At 44.3% G+C, this 22,025-nt stretch overlaps 1 protein-coding gene across 5 annotated transcripts in view; it reads right to left on the bottom strand.

Moving 5' to 3' along the window:
* Positions 1-1,547: 1,547 nt before the first annotated feature.
* LOC106588180 (SEC14-like protein 1) overlaps positions 1,548-22,025 on the bottom strand; it is a 59,807-nt gene continuing 39,329 nt past the window's right edge. For 2 of the 5 annotated variants that reach the window (XM_014176913.2, XM_014176922.2), the window contains 15 exons: positions 15,139-15,288; positions 14,144-14,275; positions 12,706-12,834; positions 11,793-12,090; positions 11,522-11,631; positions 11,101-11,335; positions 9,343-9,431; positions 9,164-9,234; positions 8,310-8,481; positions 8,016-8,150; positions 7,674-7,808; positions 6,963-7,220; positions 6,058-6,236; positions 5,715-5,741; positions 1,548-4,555 (listed from right to left, as the gene is read on the bottom strand). In XM_014176913.2, the coding sequence (XP_014032388.1) occupies positions 4,456-4,555; positions 5,715-5,741; positions 6,058-6,236; positions 6,963-7,220; positions 7,674-7,808; positions 8,016-8,150; positions 8,310-8,481; positions 9,164-9,234; positions 9,343-9,431; positions 11,101-11,335; positions 11,522-11,631; positions 11,793-12,090; positions 12,706-12,834; positions 14,144-14,275; positions 15,139-15,288 (2,220 nt within the window). In that variant the 3' untranslated portion in view covers positions 1,548-4,455. The remainder of the gene's footprint in view (positions 4,556-5,714; positions 5,742-6,057; positions 6,237-6,962; positions 7,221-7,673; positions 7,809-8,015; positions 8,151-8,309; positions 8,482-9,163; positions 9,235-9,342; positions 9,432-11,100; positions 11,336-11,521; positions 11,632-11,792; positions 12,091-12,705; positions 12,835-14,143; positions 14,276-15,138; positions 15,289-22,025) is intronic. The other 3 variants (XM_014176939.2, XM_014176930.2, XM_014176948.2) reach the window with 3 other exon arrangements.

Below are 22,025 nucleotides of genomic sequence, written 5' to 3'. Positions count from 1 at the left end.
CTAACTTGTCTTTAGTTTGTGGACCCGCATTCTGACTGGTTGCATCACTGCCTGGTATGGCAGCTGCTCGGCCTCTGACCGCAAGGCACTAGAGGGTAGTGCGTACGGCCCAGTACATCACTGGGGCCAAGCTTCCTGCCATCCAGGACCTCTATACCAGGCGGTGTCAGAGGAAGGCCCCAAAAATTGTCAGACTCCAGCCACCCTAGTCATAGACTCTCTGCTACCGCATGGCAAGGGGTACCGGAGCGCCAAGACTAGGTCTAAAAGGCTTCTGAACAGCTTCTACCCCCAAGCCATAAGACTCCTGAACAGGTAATCAAATGGCTACCCAGACCCCTCTTTTACACTGCAGCTACTCTGTTACCTATGCATAGTCACTTTAACTCTAAATCAAATCAAATTTATTTATATAGCCCTTCTTACATCAGCTGATATCTCAAAGTGCTGTACAGAAACCCAGCCTAAACCCCCAAACAGCAAGCAATGCAGGTGTAGAAGCACGGTGGCTAGGAAAAACTCCCTAGAAAGGCCAAAACCTAGGAAGAAACCTAGAGAGGAACCAGGCTATGAGGGGTGGCCAGTCCTCTTCTGGCTGTGCCGGGTGGAGATTATAACAGCACATGGCCTAGATGTTCAAATGTTCATAAATGACCAGCACGGTCAAATAATAATAATCATCATAGTAGTTGTCGAGGGTGCAACAAGTCAGTAACACAAGAGTAAGTGTCAGTTGGCTTTTTCATAGCCGATCTTTGAGAGTATCTCTACCGCTCCTGCTGTCTCTAGAGAGTTGAAAACAGCAGGTCTGGGACAGGTAGCACGTCCGGTGAATAGGTCAGGGTTCCAGCAGGTCTGTCCCATGTACATGCAACTCTACCTACCTATGTACATATAACCTCGACTAACCTGTACCCCCACACATTGACTCTGTACTGGTATACAGCCTCGCTATTGTTCTTTTACTGATGCTCTTTATTTTTTACTTAAATAATTTTTCTTAAAACTGCATTGTTGGTTAAGGGCTTGTAAGTAAGCATGTCACTGTAAAGTCTACTACACCGGTTGTATTCGGTTCATGTGACAAATACAATTTCAATTTGATTGTGCATATTCTGTTCTATATTTTATGATTGCCACCTAGTGGGCATTAGGCAGTAGTACCTTGGACAGCTCCTCAATACCATACACTAATTAACTTTTTTTTTAACCAAGAAAGCACTTTCAAGTGATATTTTAGGCTTCAAACTGGTCCCCAGCGAATACTATCTGCCTGTAATTCAGTGACCATCTTCCATTCCCGTCTAAAAACTCACCTTTTCACCCCGGCTTTCACGTAATCCCATCCATCGGTTCAGCTATTCATCCATTCAATGTTCAACTCTTTCTGATGATCATTTTGTCTGAGATAGCTCAAGTCACCTACATACAGATAACTAAATGTATCCACATTGACACAGTCAAATAGTTTAAACTAAGATTGCTGCGTGCATTGCAGGTTGAAGCCGGATCAAACGTAAAAAGATACGTTAAACAAACAAGACAACTTTTAATTCTCATAATTCAAGTTTAATGGTTAGAAAAATTGTAAAGGCGCTATTTTATATTAATTCAAAGTTCTTTAAACATGAATTTCAAGGGAAATAAAGATATGCAACATTATCGTTGTCTTATAGGAAGGGAGGCTAGATGAGAGAAATGGAGAAATCAGGATATGGTTGGTGACAGACAAAGACAGAAATAGCCCTCATATGTAAATGAGATAAGTAGAAGTGAAGGTTGACAGAAGTAGAGCAAAGCAGGTTACATAGCAGACATAGCAGAACATTTCAGTTGTGGCAGTGACCCCATGTTGAGGTCAGCTGATGAAACTGAAAGGTAACTGAAGAAATCGGTCTCTGGTTTAAAACAACACAGTGAGACACTTCTAAAGCACTGTTCCAACTCTGCTGAAGAAAAACTAACATTGAACATGACAGGACTGTGAGAGGGAACAAAGACCTATTCAGGACTGGAACCTTTCTCTAAAGCTTGGTGAACCGTTGAGCACGTTACACATTGTGTTGATATTATGTTACACATTGTGGACATTATGAGTTTCTTTTGATAAAGAGTTGGAAAGTAGGAAACTATCCTAGTCTATCTCTAGACATGCTTCAAGGTTAAAATGAGTACAGAAGAAAATAAGTTACGTACAACTACACATCCTCAGACCTGACATGGGTGACACCCTTACAGACATTTACAGTTATTCATTATTCCATTCAATCACTTTAACTTAATAAATTAGTTTATTCTGAATAGCCCTCGTTCTGAGTGGATCCTTTCCTCAGTGAGCAAAGCATTTCATGTTATTCCAGTTAGACACACACTGTACATTATAGACTGTTCACTTTGACCTTGGGTTTCGTTATCATCATTGAAAAAGTAGCATCTCAAAAAGCTGTTAAAAACAGACAGGTCCTGATTGGCCGATAATCCTTGGGAGTGAGATCCGACGCCCATCAACAAACACGTCTTTGGCCCTCTGACGTCAAGCAGCAGCATGGTGGCACTGACCAGGCTGGATGGGCTTACTTGTCTTGAGAGAGCCTCAGCTTGCACTGCAAGGCAAAAGCTTACCAACCCTTTGAAACAGCCCTACAGTCTAATCTGTAGAAAAGTCCAATATCTCTTCCGTGAGCTTGAAGCTCACAAAACAGCCCCTAAAACACTCCAAACTAGCTTGACAAAAAAACATTGAAACTAGAAGATGGAGTTTTTTTTGTTGGCTGGTCTTTGGTGCTTTAGAAGCACAAGGTGGCTGTACAGAACATTATTTGCATGGCTACGTTGCATTACAATGGAAACATCGTCAATTTCGTCCACTTCGCTCAGTCGAGGCAAAGGGGGTGTCCCCTAACCAAGCAGATACATTTCTTATATACATGGTTAGTTACAAAGGCTAAAATGGTCCAAACAAATGGCTCATGAGTAGTTACTATGGTAACTCCTAAACTAAAATCAATCAACCAACCAACCATATCCCCATATGAGCATGCAGCAACACACTTCACTCTCACTGAAACCACAATCCAACCAGCACTAGCCCAAGTACATGTACGCATCAATACATTTCTATGAATGGAGCAGTAGCAAATGATTAAGTTTTCACCACAAAAAACATTCACTTCCTCCCTCCTTATCCACACCTCTAAAAAGAATAGCAGTTTGACCTATTCAACCTGTGACCCCCTGACAGTTCGGGACATTCCATTGGCTAGAAAAAGCACACCACACCAAGCTACGGGTCAGGTTCATTCCTGCAGTCAGGGAGAGATGGGAAACATTCATTTTGGGGCGGAATCCATTCAAATTCCAGTCCGAGTAATTGAAATTCAAGAATTTAAAAGGAATCACTGGTTAAGTGTCTCATGCCAAAAAGAGACTAGTAGATGGATGTGTAGATTAATTTGCGAACACATTCAAAATGTGTTCATTCAAATTCCATGTGTGAATTCCAATTTCCAAAATAACCTCTGGCAATTTCTTCTGGCAATTTCTCCAAATGAAAGTTCAGCTAAATTAAAATGTGCCCGTGTCCGTCCATCTAGTCACCCAGGAACTGGAAGGTCACCTATACATTGCACCCATGAGGACAAACCTCCATACACACATTTTTATGATAAATAGAAATGTAATTATGTCAATAGTAAAAATTCGAACTCTACTTATTGCTTCTAAACGATACCTCGCTACGGCTTTACCCCAATCTTGACCTATAAACAATTCACCAGTTAGAGACAAACCCCACTGGTGATATGGCAAATACTGTGCATTTGTGCATGTCATTGCAGGTGTGTTTATGGTTTGTGTCGATACACTATGTGTTTGTGTGTCTTCCTATGTTTGAGCATGTTTGTCTGCAGGTAACAGCGCATCCTGTTTCTTAAACCTATAAAGTGTCCATGTTCTAATGTAACAGCGCATCCAGTATCACCAACACCTTGGAAGTGTGCATGCGTGTAAAGTGTTCTAATGCATATATGTAACGACGCATCCGGTTTTTATCCGGTCTCACAGCTCCTTAAATGAGTGTGACAATTGCTTGATCCGGCATTGCGCTCCGTGGGTGCGACACTTCCCACACCTACCAAAGTCTCAGCAAGGAGAAAACGTTCTGCCAACGTTCTGTTCAGCAGCCCAGCAGAAAGCTGGGAAGAAATCTACATGGCCTGCTGCAAGAAAAATGGAGCCCTTTAAATCACAAGTCTTTGTTTTCAGTTTTTTTCAACTGCCGACATTTTCTTTAACCTCTGTTGTGCAAGCATGCTTCAGTTCCACATTGTGACTGACAAATAGTAGTACAGGTTTGAGGTGGTTAGGGCAGAAAGTGTGGACTGTGAAGGCTGGAGGAGCTGGGACTTGTAGTTCAGAAGAGGAAGAATTGTAGTCCTTGGCAAGAGTTGTAGTCCCCTACCTGGAGATCATGGAGCTGGACTGGGAGTGGTTAGAGGTGGCGTGGCTGAGCTGGGAGAAACCACTGTGGCTCGACTCCAAACTGGTCATAGAGCCCCTGAGAGAGTTAAAAAAAGGTTAGATTCATTTATTTCAATGTTTTATTATTGTTGGCCTAACTAAGGTTTTAGAACTACATACTAAATGGGCTTAAAACAGACCTGGGTGCAAAAACTATTTGAAATGTTTCAATTTCTTTGTGTTTTTGCATTAGTTGTGATAGGTGGGAGGGGTTTGCACTTGTGGGACTCGTTTATTGGTTATATTGCAAAAGGAAAGCTCAATCAAGCACAGCTTAAGTATAAACAAAAAAATGTTTTATTGTCACATAGGAAATTATTTCAAATAGTATTTGATCCCTGGTCTGGTATTAATGATGCCCAGCTCAAGCTCCTGCTTTGTCAAGTCCAGTGCCGAATAGTGTGGATCATGCAGCAAGTCAAACGGAGGTGAATCCACTCTGTGACATTCATTTAGCATACTGCACTAAATAGGTTCTTCTAACCCACGGTGACTAGAACATGGTCTCTCATGCTTAAGTGATAGTTTTGAGGGGCATGAATGAAAGACTTCTTATCCATATCAACCAATTTGCAGAGGCAGAAAAACACAGCAGGGATCATCAGCTACATTCAGCTGTGGGCCGATTCTGTCTTGAGCAGATGGTCAGGGGGCCGGAACATAATTACAAATCATTTGTAGACTGCAAATTGACCGCAAGAAGCCCAAACAGATATCATATTTGAATTAAAACCTAATCATTTTACATTTACTTAGATTTGTATGACGACACGTGCCTCTATTATGCATGGAAATACTTGAACAGATTTCCTAAATTAAAAATGACTTTAATCATTATTTTATGTCCAACAATGAAAATAAATAAAAGCGAGCCATGAGTTAGGGAACCCTGAAATACAGGTAGCCCTTCGTGGCAAAGGAGGAAGGCAACTCAAACTAAAAAAACCATGTGTCTGTTAGTCATTCATGCAAGCAAGGGTGAGACTAGCTAGCTTAGTGAGTGAGTGTGAGTGGCCTTTCTCTAGCTGAAGCACAAAAGAGAAAGCCTAGCATTGCTGGTGAGGAAATGCTCAAATAAAGCCATACGCGAAGGGTCAGGATGCTAGCATCTTACAGAGTTGTCGCTAACTGTTAAATGGGAGTTCTCGTAAGCAACCAAACGCAATGCAAAGCTAAGGGAACACAGGTCCACTTACAAACTTTGAACGTCAAAGCAAGCCGTTCTTCACAGGAAGAGACAGAAGGAGTGGAAGAGGGGTTGGTGAGCGATAAGAGGACAGGAGCGCATTGAAAAGAAAGAGTGGAGGGTAAAAAGGACGTCTCTCTCTTTAGGAGGGGAAGCCTACACTTGGCACTTCATAATGGCTACAATGGACATGAATGTCAACATTGTATACAACAAATATAAAATGGAAAAAAGTGATGATACAATACAATAATAACACAAAATATTGTACGATTTAAAAAAAAAAAACATTTACTTTGTTGACCAATTTGGTATCAGCTCACACACACACACACACACACACTGCTACTAACCTGAAGTCCTCGGAGCCAATGACCTCTGTGTAGTACATGACTTTGCACTTGTGTGAGGAGACCTGCAGGGAGGCAAGGACGTCGTCCACGCGGGGCAGGTTGGTGGAGGCGCTGCCCGGCATGGTGTGGAACCTCCACTGCAGGATGTAGAACCCGGGCCACCTGGTCACGTGGGAACCCTGGGAGAGGGACGGAACGAGAGGGGAAGGAGAGGGACGGAAAGAGAGGGGAAGGAGAGGGACGGAAAGAGAGGGGAAGGAGAGGGACGGAAAGAGAGGGGAAGGAGAGGGACGGAAAGAGAGGGGGAGGAGAGGGACGGAAAGAGAGGGGGAGGAGAGGGACGGAAAGAGAGGGGGAGGAGAGGGACGGAAAGAGAGGGGGAGGAGAGGGACGGAAAGAGAGGGGAAGGAGAGGGACGGAAAGAGAGGGGGAGGAGAGGGACGGAAAGAGAGGGGGAGGAGAGGGACGGAAAGAGAGGGGGAGGAGAGGGACGGCGAGAGGGAGAGGAGAGGGACGGCGAGAGGGAGAGGAGAGGGACGGAGAGGGGGAGAGGGACGGCGAGAGGGAGAGGAGAGGGACGGCGAGAGGGAGAGGGACGGCGAGAGGGAGAGGAGAGGGACGGAAAGAGAGATGCATTAGATGAGAGGTTTTAATCATTGTCAATCTGAATGTTCTTAACATCAGATTCATTAAGTATTGAATGGCATTTAAAAAAAAAATCACACTTAACACTAAACAACTGGTTTCAACATTGCTGTAATACGCAAACCAGTATATTTTCATGGAGTCAAGCTTAATTCATTAATTCAGTCAAGAGATTCTCTCAGGCACTGACAAAGAGCCACCTGCATGCCTGATGTCTTTCTCAATACTACGAACAACTAGTGTGCTGCTCCAGTGCTGACCTGCACGCTCTCCCCCTCCTTGCAGGTGAGTGGTGACTCCACCATGCTGTAGTCCAGGCCTAAGGTCCAGGACTTGTCTATGAGCTGGACGTTGTTCCCCCCGGGGGTGGTGATGCTGCTGTGTTGCCCCACTAGGGGGTCCTTGCGGGGGGGTTGGGGGGCGCGCTTTGAGTGGTAGAGGTGGAAGACCACGTCGCCCTTACACACGTCAAAGTCCCAGGTGATCACGGAGGCGGCGTCGATGATCTCGAGCACCACCTGGGAGGGAACGCAGGGAGATGAGGAGGGTTGAAGGAGGGAGGGGAGAGAAAGGGAGAGGGAGGGGGAGGGATGAGAAGAGTAGAAGTAAAAGAAAGAGATTGAAAAAGAATTAGAGAGAAAAGAACAGATGACAGAGGGAGATAAGACAGCAGATTTCTACCGACAAGTTACCATGGCTCCTTTTATAACAGATTATATCATCCATCTACTTTTATGTAACAGAAACAAAAGAACAAATGGGTGCAGATTCCTCTCAAAGCAAAGTTCATGTTCAATTTGTGACAGAACAGTGGCTAAATGTCTGAAGATCAGTTTCAATGCACTTTCAGGATTTCTCCAATGGGTGGCAGTGTCGGTCAAGGAAAAGCTCCAGCTAAGGCCACACTCGCTCCGCTCTCCTCGAGTCCTCTCTGCTCCGCCCCAGCCGAGGTGCACTGTGTTGGGGCTCACCTCGTGGGGCGCTCCCTTGAAGACGCTGGCACTCTGGTAGATAGTCTCTGTCCACAGGCTGATGTCTTCGTTCTCCAGCTCCTCTGCAGTACGGTACAGAGATTTGGGAACCAGGCCTCCCTCGGGGACTTCACACTGCACACAGAATTAGGCCATATGAGAAACTAAAACGTCATAGAAAGTACATGTCCTTCTGCTCCACAAGGATAATATCATTTATATGCATGCACAGACGCTCACAGACACGAAAAAGGGATACAAACGTTATCATGGCAACCACACGACAATGTGACTATGTTGGGTGATGACGCCACACACACACGCACCCCCACAGTGACTCACCATACACTCTCCTCCCAGGAAGTCAGGGATGACCTCCTTGTCTATGTAGTCCAGCAGGCCGCCGGGGCCCTGGTAGTCATTACCAGCGTAGATCAGGAACTTCTTACGGGTGTTCTCGTCGATGAACGGGCTCACCTGAACACAGGACAGAGACGGTGGGACGAGTCAACACCCTACTGCTCCCACCTAAATAAATCATGCCTAATTGCATCTTATCTAATGCCCTATAAGCACCATATAGGGAATAGGGTGCCCTTTAGGAGTCTCCAGCCATAGTATTTCATAGTGTCTCACCAGGGTCCAGAGCACAGGGAAGACTCTAGGAGCCCTCAGTATGAGCAGACGTCCCAGGGTCTCTGGGTAGTTGGCCTCCACCACCTCAATGATTCTCAGAAGGGCCTTAACCCCCGGTCGCCACAGGTGGCGCATGTTTAACCCTTCGAGGTCCACCAGACACGTCCAACAACTAGAGGGGAGCGAGAGAGAGGAGGTTGGAGAACATTTTAGGTACTATGCACAGATTTTTAAGTACAATACACATTACATTTCCAAATTCGACCCTGTGACGTCAAAAAACGGAGACAGATTCCTTCCACTCTCTCAATCCGGGGCTCTCTCGCTCCCTGTCTTACGTGAGGGAAGCTCCATGGCTTTCCACCCTAGCACACTTGAGAAACATTCCTGCATGGCTTCGCTCCATAGTCACGTCCATCTGATAAGCCTGACAGCTGCCAGATAACACCCCTATTCTCACATTCTCTCTTTTTTCCCCCTTCCCTCTTCCCTCTCTTTTCCATTTCTCCGTCACTTAATCAATTTCCCCGTCTCTCTCTCACCCACACCTTTCAGAGAGGAACCCTCCACATTCTTTCCATCTTGCCTAGAGATAGATTTAACTTTAAAGAGCACACTCCGCAGCCTCTGTGTTAATAACCCCACTGCACCAAGGCAATTCCCATGATACACATTAGCTTAGCAACAGTTACAGAGGCCCCATAGGACTCATTACTTGTTGAGTCCTTCTCCCACAGAACTTGTGTCCTGTCGATCTGAGAGGCCTGGATGGGTGTATGCAATATGGCTTAAACTCCACTTGACCTATCAGAGGGAGTGGTGGTGCTACTACCAAACAGCAACGGGGTGTGTACCTGATTGGTCGGCCAAAGACTTTGGTGTTCTCCTCACAGCGCCTGAGGCCCTCCTCGTTTATGGATAGAACCTGAAGGGTTAAAACACACATGTAGGTATGCTTACACACACACACACACAGAAACACACACACTTTAGTTAGCACATCTGTGGTTAACAGCAGAAGAGGCCCACTCACGTGTCTGAGTAGAGACTCCTCCCCCAGGGCTCGGACCAGCCCCTTGGTGTCCATCTGTCCCAGACGCAGGATATAGAGAGGACGACCCTCTGGAAGGACACACAGACATAAGTATATTTCTATAGTCTAGGGATGCACATTTCGGTCCATTTTGCTTCCGACTAACCAATCCTGATTAACCAGTCAACAAATGGTAAAAACAATTATAAGCAGTAAAATATTATGCATGCATATAAGGAATAGATACTTTTCATTACGAGAAACACACAACAATAGCAAGCCTATCGTCGAACAGTCAAAAGGCTATAACCTATTGAACATGCAACTCCTGTAATGAAGCAACTAATATAACATCATTTTCAAAACACTTGCCAAAATGCAATTGGTGGGAAAACACAGCTCTAAAACAGTGCACCCAATGACAGTGGCTCCATATACGACAGAGATTAAAATCTCTGCTAGAAATGTAGAAAGATGGGGAAGAACTAGGATGGGTTGCTAATATGACCAGGATTGTGCCTTTGGCTTCTGGACAACGAAATAAAGTTAATATGAAAACCAACAGAACAGTGGAGAAATGCTGGTTAAATGGTATGAGGAAGTCTTTATAAAAATCATGCTGGTTAAACGGTATGAGGAAGTCTTTATAAAAATCATGCTGGTTAAACGGTATGAGGAATTCTTTATAAAAATCACGCTGGTTAAACGGTATGAGGAAGTCTTTATAAAAATCACGCTGGTTAAACGGTATGAGGAATTCTTTATAAAAATCACGCTGGTTAAACGGTATGAGGAATTCTTTATAAAAATCACGCTGGTTAAACGGTATGGGGAAGTTCATAGAAATCATGCTGAAATTTTGGCTATGCTACTTTGAAGCAAGGTAAGACATGCCTCATTATTTAAAGTGAAGTAAAATGTTCAAGTTTCAAACAATTATACTGCCTCAAGCTCCCATTGTAAAGTGGTGGGTGACCTGCTGATAGCCTGCCTACAGTTGACTTTAGCCTATGCACTTCAACGGAGAATGGGAGGTGCGCTTTAATTACCAGTTGAGATTGAGAAATAAAAACAGTAGCTCTTTTTTCAATCGTGGTCATCAAAACAGTTTTTAACACACGATTGCACTTTGAATTGTTATTTGGTTGTGCAATGACTGGACTTCAAAAAGCATGTTAGACTCCAGTACCAGCTTTTTGAGGAGTTTCTCTCACGCTGCCTAACAGGTGATAGGCTATTCCACTCCTCAAACTAGGCTCTTCTACAGTTAATTGTGTGACGAGGGCAATGCCTTGGGACTGCCGTGAAGACATGCAATAAACCAGAGCATGCAAATACCCAGGACAAGTATGCAGTAACAACGTTTTTGAAATTGGGACTGGTGAACTGCAATGCAGTCAATTCTAAGTGGTATTCCCTCATTGGACGAATATGGTGTATGACAGGAAGTTGTGGCTTAGACAGGGACTTCTTTTTCTATTTCAGTGAAATAAAAAGTGACATTTTAGGAAGTTACTTCTGTTAACAACTTACAAAGAAACAGGACACACACACACAACAGTTTTATTTTACCATGTGTAAATAACATGAGTACAGGAGGGTTTGTGCCGTGTGTCTAATTCTGTGCGACAACTGTATTTTGTGATCATCAGACTACCCCTCTACATCAAATCAAGACTCCGTGACAATTATTAGCGACTAATTGTGTGCGTGTATGCGTGCGCATGCCTGAGCATCTCTCGCTCTCCGTCTCCATACCTTTATCATGGTGGTGCCACCCTCCAGTGTAGTAGTCATTGAGGACCTGTGGTGAGGTCCACGTCTCTAACAGATAGTCCACCTGGTGCTGTTTCCTCCATGTTAAGGACTGACACAGGATCTCCCTGGCCTTCTCCATGTTAAAGTCCCTGGCCCGCAGGAAACGAAGGATGTGCTCGTCCTTAGGGATCTGGAAAGGTGGCGAGGAGGGAGAGGAGGGAGTGAGGGTAAGGGTCTCCAAGGGGGGGAGGCGGGGGTTAAGAGGGAGCAGGGTAAGAGCGTGCGCGTGTGAGCATGTCACACATGCCTCTGTGTTTGTGTCTAAAGTAGCAGAGTATGATTTTAAAAGATAGAATATGCTTTAGTATGTGTGTATTGAAAACTGTAAGGGTGTGTGTGTGTGTGTGTGTGTGTGTCTCACCTTGCCCTTGTGGCTCTCCTGCAGCCACTGTCGTAGTCTGATCAGACAGCTCTCCTGCAGAGGCGTCAGGTCTCCCAAGTAGCGCTTGATGTAGTCTGCATCCAACTTGTCTACAACACACACGCACACAATTTAGGGAATTCTCAATTCAGTCAATTCAATCTTATTCAAAATCAATCACCCAGCTAAACGCCACTTAAAAATAGTGTTTCCCATTCCCCTAACGTATTGAATCTTATGAACAGTGTCTCAATCATCCATTAATACTAGCCATCAGGCGTGCCCGTCTGGTTCTCCATCTGGTCGTCAGGTTGGCTAGTGGCATCGTTGCTGGTGGCATCACTTTGGGTGGCATCATTATTGCTGGCATTGGCAATCTCACGGTCATTGGCATCCGTGGACACAGGGATTGAGACGGCGGGCGTGACAGGCAGCTCCAGCTGGAGGAGCTTCGGGGTGGCACAGACAGGTTTGGTGGTGACGGAGGAGGAGGAGGGAGTCCAGCGGGGCACCTGGCTTATCCCCTCTTCATCTAGCTGGTTTAAGTAGAACTCTATGATCTCCTTACCCTGAAGACGAGAGAGGGAGGGAGAGAGAGAGAGATGGAGAGAGGGGGAGGTGGGAGGAGAGAAAGAGCGACAGAGTGAGAAAAAGAAGAGAGTTAGAGTTACTAATATGGAAGGAGGCTAAATAGGGACTAGGAGCTTACCTTTGTTTACACTGGCTTGGCAAATTGGCTTACATTACATAATAAAGAGCCACTTAGCAATAGACTTCCCCACTCACGGCCCAATGGCATGTCTGCTGTATCAACACTGGATTCTGTGGTTGGGCCGGTTCCTTTTCATTTAACTCTATGCAGGAGAAGAATTCAATTCCCAATACAATTAGGTTATTTTTTTAAAATTGGAATGTCAACTCAGTTACTGAGTTGAAATGGAGCCTAGTTGGATTCATCATTTTTTGCATGAGGGGAATGTTTCACATCTGGTGAATTCTCTAAATATGATACATCTGGGTTGTATTCAGTAGGGCGCAACGTACCAACGATACACGATAGCCAACATTTCTTATTGGACACGGTTCAGGTAGTCCCGCCACCTTTCAGTCTGTTTTCCTACTGTTAGTGTCTAATGAATATGACCCTGATAAGATCCAGCTCTCACACACACACACACACACACCTTCTTGATACTGCTGGCGTACTGCTTCATGGCTATCTTCTCCACCGTGCTCTCGAAGCCGAAGAACGACTTGATGTCCAGGCTGGCTGACTGCTCGAAACACGTCCAGTCCTCATTCTCAGGGTGGGCCTGCGCACACACACACACGAAAGAGAAGATACAAGTGTTACCGTGGCAACCGCACACAGCAATATGACTCTGTGCCGAGCGCTGACGCACACTACAAGCCACACATCCTCAGCTATGTGGGAATGCGTACCGATGACACTGTTCACTGGCATTATACCAATACTGACAGGTTGTGCCGTTATATGCCAACAAATATTGATAGCAGGGGGGGATTTTGTGACGGTATCAAGCACAGACAGCACATTCACACACAGCCCGAGATTGTATCAAAATCGATTTTGTCGGATGTCAGTGAGTGGAGTGTGTTCGATAGGACTGGGAGTGTGAATGTCAGACACCGCTGGGTAAACCCGAGGCAAGTCATACAGTGATCCCACCGCGACACAACTTCTGACAGAGCTTATTTTACTGTGTAGCTTTTCGGCTAGCTCCGGCGTTGGATACCTGTTATCTCTGGCTACCAAAATATGTCAGCATTAGCCAACTTTAGCTCAGTCTAATTGAGCTGCCTAGCCTTGTTAGCAGCCGCAGGCTAACTGTAACTGTTCTTCACAAGGAAAGCTGCATAACGGACCAAAAATAGGCCCGCTACCCTCGTTAGATGCTAATGCAATGTGCTTGACCTCATTAACTCAGAGCGCATTCATTCACCATGGGAGCCTGGTGAGAGTAGCACTGAGGTCAGAGGAGGGAGTGCCGCAACACACCGCAGTAGGCCTGGGAGGTGTGAAAGAACTGACTCCAGAACAGTGTGTGAGTGTGTTGAGGCGGAGTGCTGCCGGTAACAATGGGAGATCTGAATTATTCAGTGGGAAGGAAGCAGCATACGAGAGGCTGGTTGGAACACAGCTTTCTCTGTCTATTTGGAGAGAAGCATTGTGAGTGCATTGGAGGGAAGGGGTTCAGACATAAGTGTGCTGTCGACAACTTGCTTTTACAGGGCTGTGTGTGTAAGTGTCGTGTGAGATAAGGTGATATAAAACTAAGACTGAAGTGGCGTGTGTGTACTGTAGCTACATATCAGGAGCTGGTTGGAACACCGCTCGATCCGTCCATTTGAAGAGAAATTGTGAATGCATAGGTGTGTTGTCGACAGCTGGCTTCAAAGTGGTTTAACAGGGCTTTGTGTGTGTGTGTGTGTGTGTGTGATTGAGTGTTTGTGTGTGTGCATGCCTTTGACAAATTAAAGCCAAGGCTTGAATGTGTGTTAGCGAATGGACAGGTAGCTTATGTAACCATTCTAACCAAAGCTACATTTTAATGTGTGTGTGTGTGTGTGTGTTTGCGCATATGTGTGTGTGTAACACACCGAGTAGCTGCAGAGTTCGTGGATGATGACTCTGTTGGAGAAGGTCTCGTTGTGGGACTCGATGTGGAGCGTCCTCTCTCTCTTGTTCAGAGTGTTCTCCTGGCTGAAGTACACATAGTCCACCCCCGCAATCTGCACACAAAGGACACTCATGAAACCAGTTGCAGCAAAACTAAAATGGTCAAAAAGGAAAAACAGATACACTGATTACAAAATGGCCGATGCCTGATTTGCGTGTTAAGGTCTTTTAACTTGTTTTTTTTTCATCATGTCAGCTTCGCTTAGAGTACAAGCTAAGGATGTTTTAAATGCAACTTTATTTAAACTGCCCCCTGAAAATCTCACTTAAAATTAATATTCTGTTAACTCGTATCCAAATAATGTTGCCGACTCATCCTATACTCGAATTTGTGGCCAAAGCATAAATTGGAGAAAAGGGCTCAAATATCAAACTTGTATCTCAAATAGACCGTTTAAAAAAAGGCTTGCTATTTCCTCATAGAACATGATGTCATCGTCCTGAGGAGGATGAGCTGGCCAATCAGCAATCTACTCACATCAATATTTTTAATGACCGGTGTACATCAACACCACTCTGTGGTTGGGGTAAGCCAACACCATTCCAACACAGAAAAGCTACTTTTTAACATTTAATTTAAAAAAAAAATTGAACGAAAACTATTTAAACTAATTCTAGGTTCATAGAAATCTAATAATTCATATTTCATAGAAATCTGGAAACATTGAGCGGAAACTTTAAACAATACTCAAACGGCTTCTGCTTTTGCTTGGCCTTTGGGGTCTAGGCTGTGTTACTGTAAAGCACTTTGTGACAATGATGTACAAAAGGGCTTCATAATACATTGGATTGGTTGATTGAATGACTTAAAGTACAAGACTCACATCGACTGACAATGCTTTATAAATACATTTGATTGGTTGACTGACAGGACTCAAGAGAGAAGTTAGCGACAGGTTAGCGCCGTCAACCGTACCCGCTTGAGGAGACGAGGGGCGTCCACGTCCAGTTTGCAGCGGCGCTGGACCTGGTGTATGGATCCGTCCTCGCTCTCAGTTTCCTCCAACACCTCGCTGTCCACAAACATGGGAATCAGGTGACACGTGGGGAATCGCCTCTCGTAGGCCTGCGAGAGAGGCGGAAAGAGAAAGGTTTATTAGTGTGGGACTCATTTGTTTTGGCAACGCAAACTCCTTTACCTTCCATGTTAATAAAGTTGATTGAATTGAGAGAGCGTGAGATGCATCAGACAAGATATTCTAGCCATTGTATCTCCAACGATGACATTTAATGAAATGGCCTAGTTCCCAAAATCAATATTGTCAGCCGCTTTAATATCTCAAAAAAGTGAGCAAGAGAGAGAAAATGATAAAGGCGGGCAAGAGAAGTTAGGACAGAGAAGAGAGACAGCGAGAGACAAAACACCATTCAGGTCTATTCAACGCCACGACCCACACATCCCCTCACTAACCTTGACTCGTATCCAATTGTCTCAGCAGCTGGCACACACGCCAGCATTACACAATGCATCGTTTCATCATCTTGGATGCAAAATAATAGGTCTAGTAATAACAAGCCCAGTAATAATAACAAGCCCAGTAATAATAAAAGCCCAGTAATAATAAAAGCCCAGTAATAATAAAAGCCCAGTAATAATAAAAGCCCAGTAATAATAAAAGCCCAGTAATAATAAAAGCCCAGTAATAATAAGCCTAGTGAAGGCACCCCAGGCACAATATATCAGTGGAATTCCGCTCATAAACCACATAACACCACCTAGGTTGCGACCAAAATGGCACCCTATGGGCCCTGGTCAAAAGTAGTGCACGACGAAGGGAATAGGGTATAATTTCAGACACAGCCCTCGATTTATTGTGCTGCTCAAGGCAGCTGTTACACAACGTAAGGTCCTTGGCACACAATGGGCTTGGCATTGCTTTCATAATGTTTTATTACAGCCAGGGGACATGAGAAGACATGTGTCGACAGGTCCCCGATCAGTTTGGAGAGGTGTGGGAGACAAGGTGATGCTCCAGCTAAGTGACACCGCGCTCAGAACAGTCTAGGGACTTGTACATGATGACACCGTCTTTGCTAATTCTAGGCCAAGTCTGTGCACTGTGTTGTAATAAAGGAACTGATTTTGTCTACTTCTTCCTGGCTGCTCGAGACACCATTATTTATTTCATCTTGTGCTGAATGGGCAGATTCTTATCCTGGCCCAGTTGGATTCTGCAGTTTGGAGAGAGAGAGCGAGCGACCGAGAGAAGAGAGGAAGGAGAGAGAGAACAATGAGGGAAGTAGCGTCGGGGCAATGTGAGGCCACCACCGGGCACAAATCCACCACTTAGGTCAAGATGGCTCAGACTGGAAACATACATGTGAAAGCACTCACCAAAAGCTAAGTAAGAGAGCGAGAGAGAAAGAACAAGCTTTTTTTTTTTACTCAAGGTTGGCAGGGTTCACAGCTCGATCGTCAGTTATACTGGAGCAAGATGTCCCCGTCCTCTGAAAAGGCTTATAGTTCAGCTCAGTTACTCTAAAACCAGTGTTTTGCAGTCCTTTTCAGACCAGGGACTCACAAGCTATGGCTTTTCCTTTTTGGGACCACAGACTGGAGGTTGAGAAACACCCCTGTAGCCTAGACATGGGCCTTGTCATATAACTGTAATAAGGGCTAGAGCTTACCCTGCTAAAATGGGACCGGTATTCAGGCCGGGGTGTGAGGCCACGAGCAAACCAGGCTAAGTAGGGGCTTTGGAAATTGGCAATAGCTGCACCCCCCATTCTTTGTAGCTCCAGTCAGCATGGTACCAGACTGCCTAATAAAACTGCCAGGGCTGTTGGCTGTGTCCCCAATGGCAATATATTCCCAAAAGTGCTAAAATAGTGCACTATATAGGCAATAGGGTGCCATTTGGGACACACACACATTGAGCTGTGCCCACTATCATCATGCTGAGTTCTGTTTTTCTCTCTGGCCTAGAACAGAGGCTCTCAGAGGTGTACAGTCAGCACTATGGCAGGAGTAAACACTGTGTTTGGTGTTCGCCCATCAAAACAGGCTACTGCATCAACATCAACAAATGCTCTCAACGGCGCTAAACATCACATGAAGGGGCAGGCCAAATACAACAAACAGAATTCTTCACACCCAACAACATACCTCAACACAAAAGTGTCACACCTCAGACTGCGTAAACAAAGCAAACATTTCTTGGTAAATCCATTTCAATTCAAATCACTTTGACAGCACCCCTTTTGATTTGAACAAAACATTGCGTAAATATTTGCCCATTGTAGAAGTGCTCAGAAAGTGACTTGATGGACCTGAATGCCAAGAGATAAAGGTGATCAAATTTGAGGCATTTTGCATACCCCACCATACCATGAGACATCCATGTCTTCATCACTGGAAAAGAGAAACAGTTGAGATTGATATTTAAAAGCTTACAAAACAGGGTTGTCAACCTATTTGATCATTTCTGGAGAGAAAAAAAACAAACATGTTTCTTACATATTCGCATATGTTCCAGGTTAGACCCTATTTTGCATCAAAGGTTTTTTGTGTTGTGCCCGCTATCGGTTGAATACAGGGTGGGTGTTATTTTTTGGCTGATAAAATGTACTAAAATGGGAATAAAATTGACATTTCTACTTTCAAATGGTAACAAAAAGATGGTTGGAGGTCCACACATCAGAGGACGCTGACTTGCAAGGGAATATCTGGTCATTTAAATTATACTGTTAATCTTCCATAGCAAACCTATTGAAAATCATAGAAATATAGATAATAGAACAGTCATGAGCATTTAAGTTTAAGACGGTGGGTGGAATGATGGGCATTTCTGTGGCTAAATTGCAGTGGTCTGAAGGGATAGGTCAATTTTATGAATTCTATTTCTATGATTGAAATGACACCCACCCCTGTATTCAAGAACATGTTGTCTCAACCGAAATCAGGCACAACACAAAAACCTCAGATCATATGAAATAGGGTCTAAGCTACAAAATAATATAATTTGCAAATATTACACAAATCAGAGTTGAAAAGGTTTAAAATTGAATATTTCCATATATCTATTTCATGAAATAATAAAATAGTTTGATATCACTGTTAGCTTTTAAATTATATCAAACTCAACATTTGTTATTTTTCCAGTGATGAAGGCATGGATGTCTCATGGTGTGAAATGCAAAATTGGTAAACTTTGATCACCTTAATCTCCAAAAATGTTTTGGCATTAAGGTCCAAAAAGTAATTTTATGACCACTTCTTCCATGGGCAAACACACATGGAAAGTTGTTTTAATTAAAAGGGATGCAGTCAAAAAGTGATTGAATCCAAATGGATTTACCCTTATGTCAAACATGACGTTTCAGACCAAAAACAACAAAGGCTATATACACAGGTAACTGCCAAAATAAAGGAAACACCAACATATAGTGTCTTCATAGGGTGTTGGGCCACCACGAGTCAGAACAGCTTCAATGCACCTTGGCACATATTCTACAAGTGTCTGGAACTCTATTGGAGGGATTCCACACCATTCTTCCACCAGAAATTCCATAATTTGGTGTTTTGTTGGTGGAAAACGCCATCTCAGGCACCACTCCAGAATCTGTGTTCAGTTGGGTTGAGACCTGGTGACGGAGGGCTATGGCATACGGTTTACAATCGTTTTCATGCTCAAACTCTGTGGATGGGGGCATAGCCCTGGTTGCCAAAGTAATGGCCTGCCCAGCATTTTTATACATGACCCTAATCATGATGGATGTTAATTGCTTAATTAACTCAGGAACTACACCTGTGTGGAACCAACTACTTGAATTATAGGCCTACTTTGTATTCCTCATTTACTCAAGTGTTTGATTTATTTTAGGTTAGATGTACATAAGAGTCAACATACCCCAATGCTAAACAAAGGTCACATGACAAAGGAAAACAAACTCCACAATGAATAGGGAAGCAAAACAGGAAATGTAAAGGCCATGATAGTGACTATTTAACAGAGACACACAAGTCACAACACCATTCAAGCCAGTACTCAGTGTTCTGACTCAGGGGGAAGAGCTGACTTCAGATCAGTGATGGAAAAACAACGATGGGTAACTAGAAATTACGTAACCCACCAAGTGCCTTCTAAACATGTTGCAGAGTGTAACTTGTAGTGGTTTTTAGCGGTAACCCAAAGACAATGTACTAGTTTGTTGAGGGTGTCACGTGATGCTTGAGTCGCCCTCGAGATACAGGTCAAATCAATCCGGGATGGCTCTTCAAAACAGGAAATGACCTACTTATTACATATGTTCAAATTCTATATCAAAGGCCCGAGTGACATCACCGAAACTCAAATACCACATTTGCAAGCATGACTTATTGTTTTGTCACAGCTGAGCACATGCTCAAACATCCAACACTCACAAGGGCGAGTGGGTCAATATTTAGGCCTTAGGCTGTCTAATATTGACAAAGCATCGCGGTGCTATTAAAAGTCAATTCAAGATAAGGGATGTCTTAAAGTCACGTAAGAAGTGTGTCACGCTCGGTGTTGACAGGTGACAAGAGAAAGACGAGGACGCGTTCCAATACTCTGACATGGTCTCCTACCTTGTTTCATATCCATCAATAATGCTGATCGGTTGAAATGGCAGGATGGTTTCCCAACACGTTGCTGTAACTTATCCTATCAGAGGTTGTGTATTGTGACGGCAAGGAAGGTGGAAATATTTCAGAACGTTCAAAAGATTAACAGTAATTGGGACAAAGGCCTAGTCAGTCACGCGAGCCACCGCCCCATTGTCACATGATTCTAGTGGTTAGAGCGTTGGGCCAGTGACCGGGAAGGTTACTGGATCGAATCCCTGAGCTCACAAGGTAAAGATCTGTCGTTCTGCCCCTGAGCAAGGCAGTTAACCTTAACCCACTGTTCCCTGGGCACCGAAGATGTGGATGTCGATTAAGGCAGCCCCCCCCGCGCCTCTCTGATTCAGAGGGGTTGGGTTAAATGCGGAAGACACATTTCAGTTGGACAACTGATCTAGGTAGCCCCCTTTCCCAACGGGTTCTAAAACTGAACTGACTGATTGATTCAAACAGAGCTCCAGGCAGTCAAACGCAGCAGTTAATCCAAAACAGATCCAACTGATAGAGCTCCAACACAGCACGGCAAATATTGATTTGATTGCCTCCAGCGCAAGCCTTCCCTGGAGCTGATTAGGCTAGCTGTCAAACAAAAATGGAAAGAGAAAACATTTGACTAAATTGGCTATATGAGGTTTACAAATAAGCACAAAAGCATGTGTGTGTTTATCTGTGTGTGTGTGTGTCAGCTCAGGTCTCCATAGCTACAGGATACACTAAAGGATAGGCAGGCCAAGTGTGTGAGTAACGTTCCCAGGAATTTAGCTGGGACGTTTATAGGATCACTTTCCAGACATGCATGGGGGAAATATCAAAACAATACCTAATCCTTTCCAGGAAATAGAAAACAGGTCTTTTTCCTTTCAGAAAGGATAGTAAGACTCTGGGCATGGAAGACTGGAAATGGAACCATTTCTTAGTGTTTTCAGGAAGGGGAACAGAGGACACTTTGGAATGGAAAGCAAGGAAGTGAAAACAGTGGGAATAAATTAGTCGGGTGGAAAAGGAACCGAAGGATATTATTCAAGACTATTTCCAGACTAGAGGGGACTAGATGATATGTGAATGTGTGTGTGGCTTCAAAAGAGGCTGGTCTTTAGAAAGGGAAGGACACTGGCCAAGGTCAGGCTGCTGGAGCTGATGTGTGGGCGTGTGACTGCCTCAGTGTTGCCGCAACGTTCGTCGCTAGCAGTAATAATGTTGGTGTGTGAGAATGTGTGTGTGTGTTGGGAAGGGAAATTGACGTGCCCTGCGATGGTCAATGACCACTGGACCTCAGTGTGTTTATGAGACCTGTTCTGCTATGTATGTCCACTGTATGTGTGAAAGAAGTGGGGTAGAGTAGAGACTCGTGTAGCTTGGGGTGGAGCAGCAGGTCTGCACGGCATACACACATATATATCATCCTCACGTCACAACAATTACATCAGCTCTAATTAAGCTAAGATTTGCTCTGGGATCAGTTCTTCACCCTGCGTGGCAATCAGCAGAGATCTAGCCGACACTGAGAACTGACTCTAGATCAGATGACAGGATCTGATTAAGAGCAGCTTTAAAAATGGCCAACGCAGACAGGCCCTACTACAATCTGAGATCACAGATACCTAGTCCTACACTCTCCCTAAAACACACACGGAGGGAATATTGATGCAACTGCACAGTGCTGACGTAGCCTAATGGTTAAATCAATATACAGTAATGGCGAGACCCACGGCTTATATCAACACACTGTTTATAGTGACGATACTACAGTGCTGGTGTTACAGAAAGTAACTTTCACACAGTTGCAAGGGACATCTCAAACGCAATTGAAATTGCCCGGGACTCCAGTGGACTTCCTAGTTAGGTGCGAATGTCGTCTCGTCTCCGGACTGCATCAGCATTGTGTAACAACAGAGACAAGAGCCAACAGGACGTCAGTCCCTATATTTCTAAAAGCCGTTTAACGGCGACAAGGAGGACATTTTGGTGAGGGGCCGCTTTTGAGATGAAGACATTTGATGAGGAGGGCTTGGTTGCCGCGCAATATCAAAACAAAAGCAAAAAACAAGGCATTTAGATGTTCGTGATAGGGCCGGAACGTTCTTTTTGCTGTTGACAAAACTATTATCTTGTTCGAAAAAGAGACAGACGTTTACCTTAGAATGAAGCTATTTGTACAAAAGAGATTGAGGTATTTAGAGTGTTCGGTTACATACGAAGCTCTTTGGTCCAACATA

Source organism: Salmo salar, chromosome ssa02 (assembly GCF_905237065.1).
Source record: "Salmo salar chromosome ssa02, Ssal_v3.1, whole genome shotgun sequence".
Lineage (NCBI taxonomy): Eukaryota > Metazoa > Chordata > Actinopteri > Salmoniformes > Salmonidae > Salmo > Salmo salar.
The sequence above is the reverse complement of the archived record's forward strand: the minus strand, read 5'-3'. Positions and strand labels throughout refer to the sequence as shown.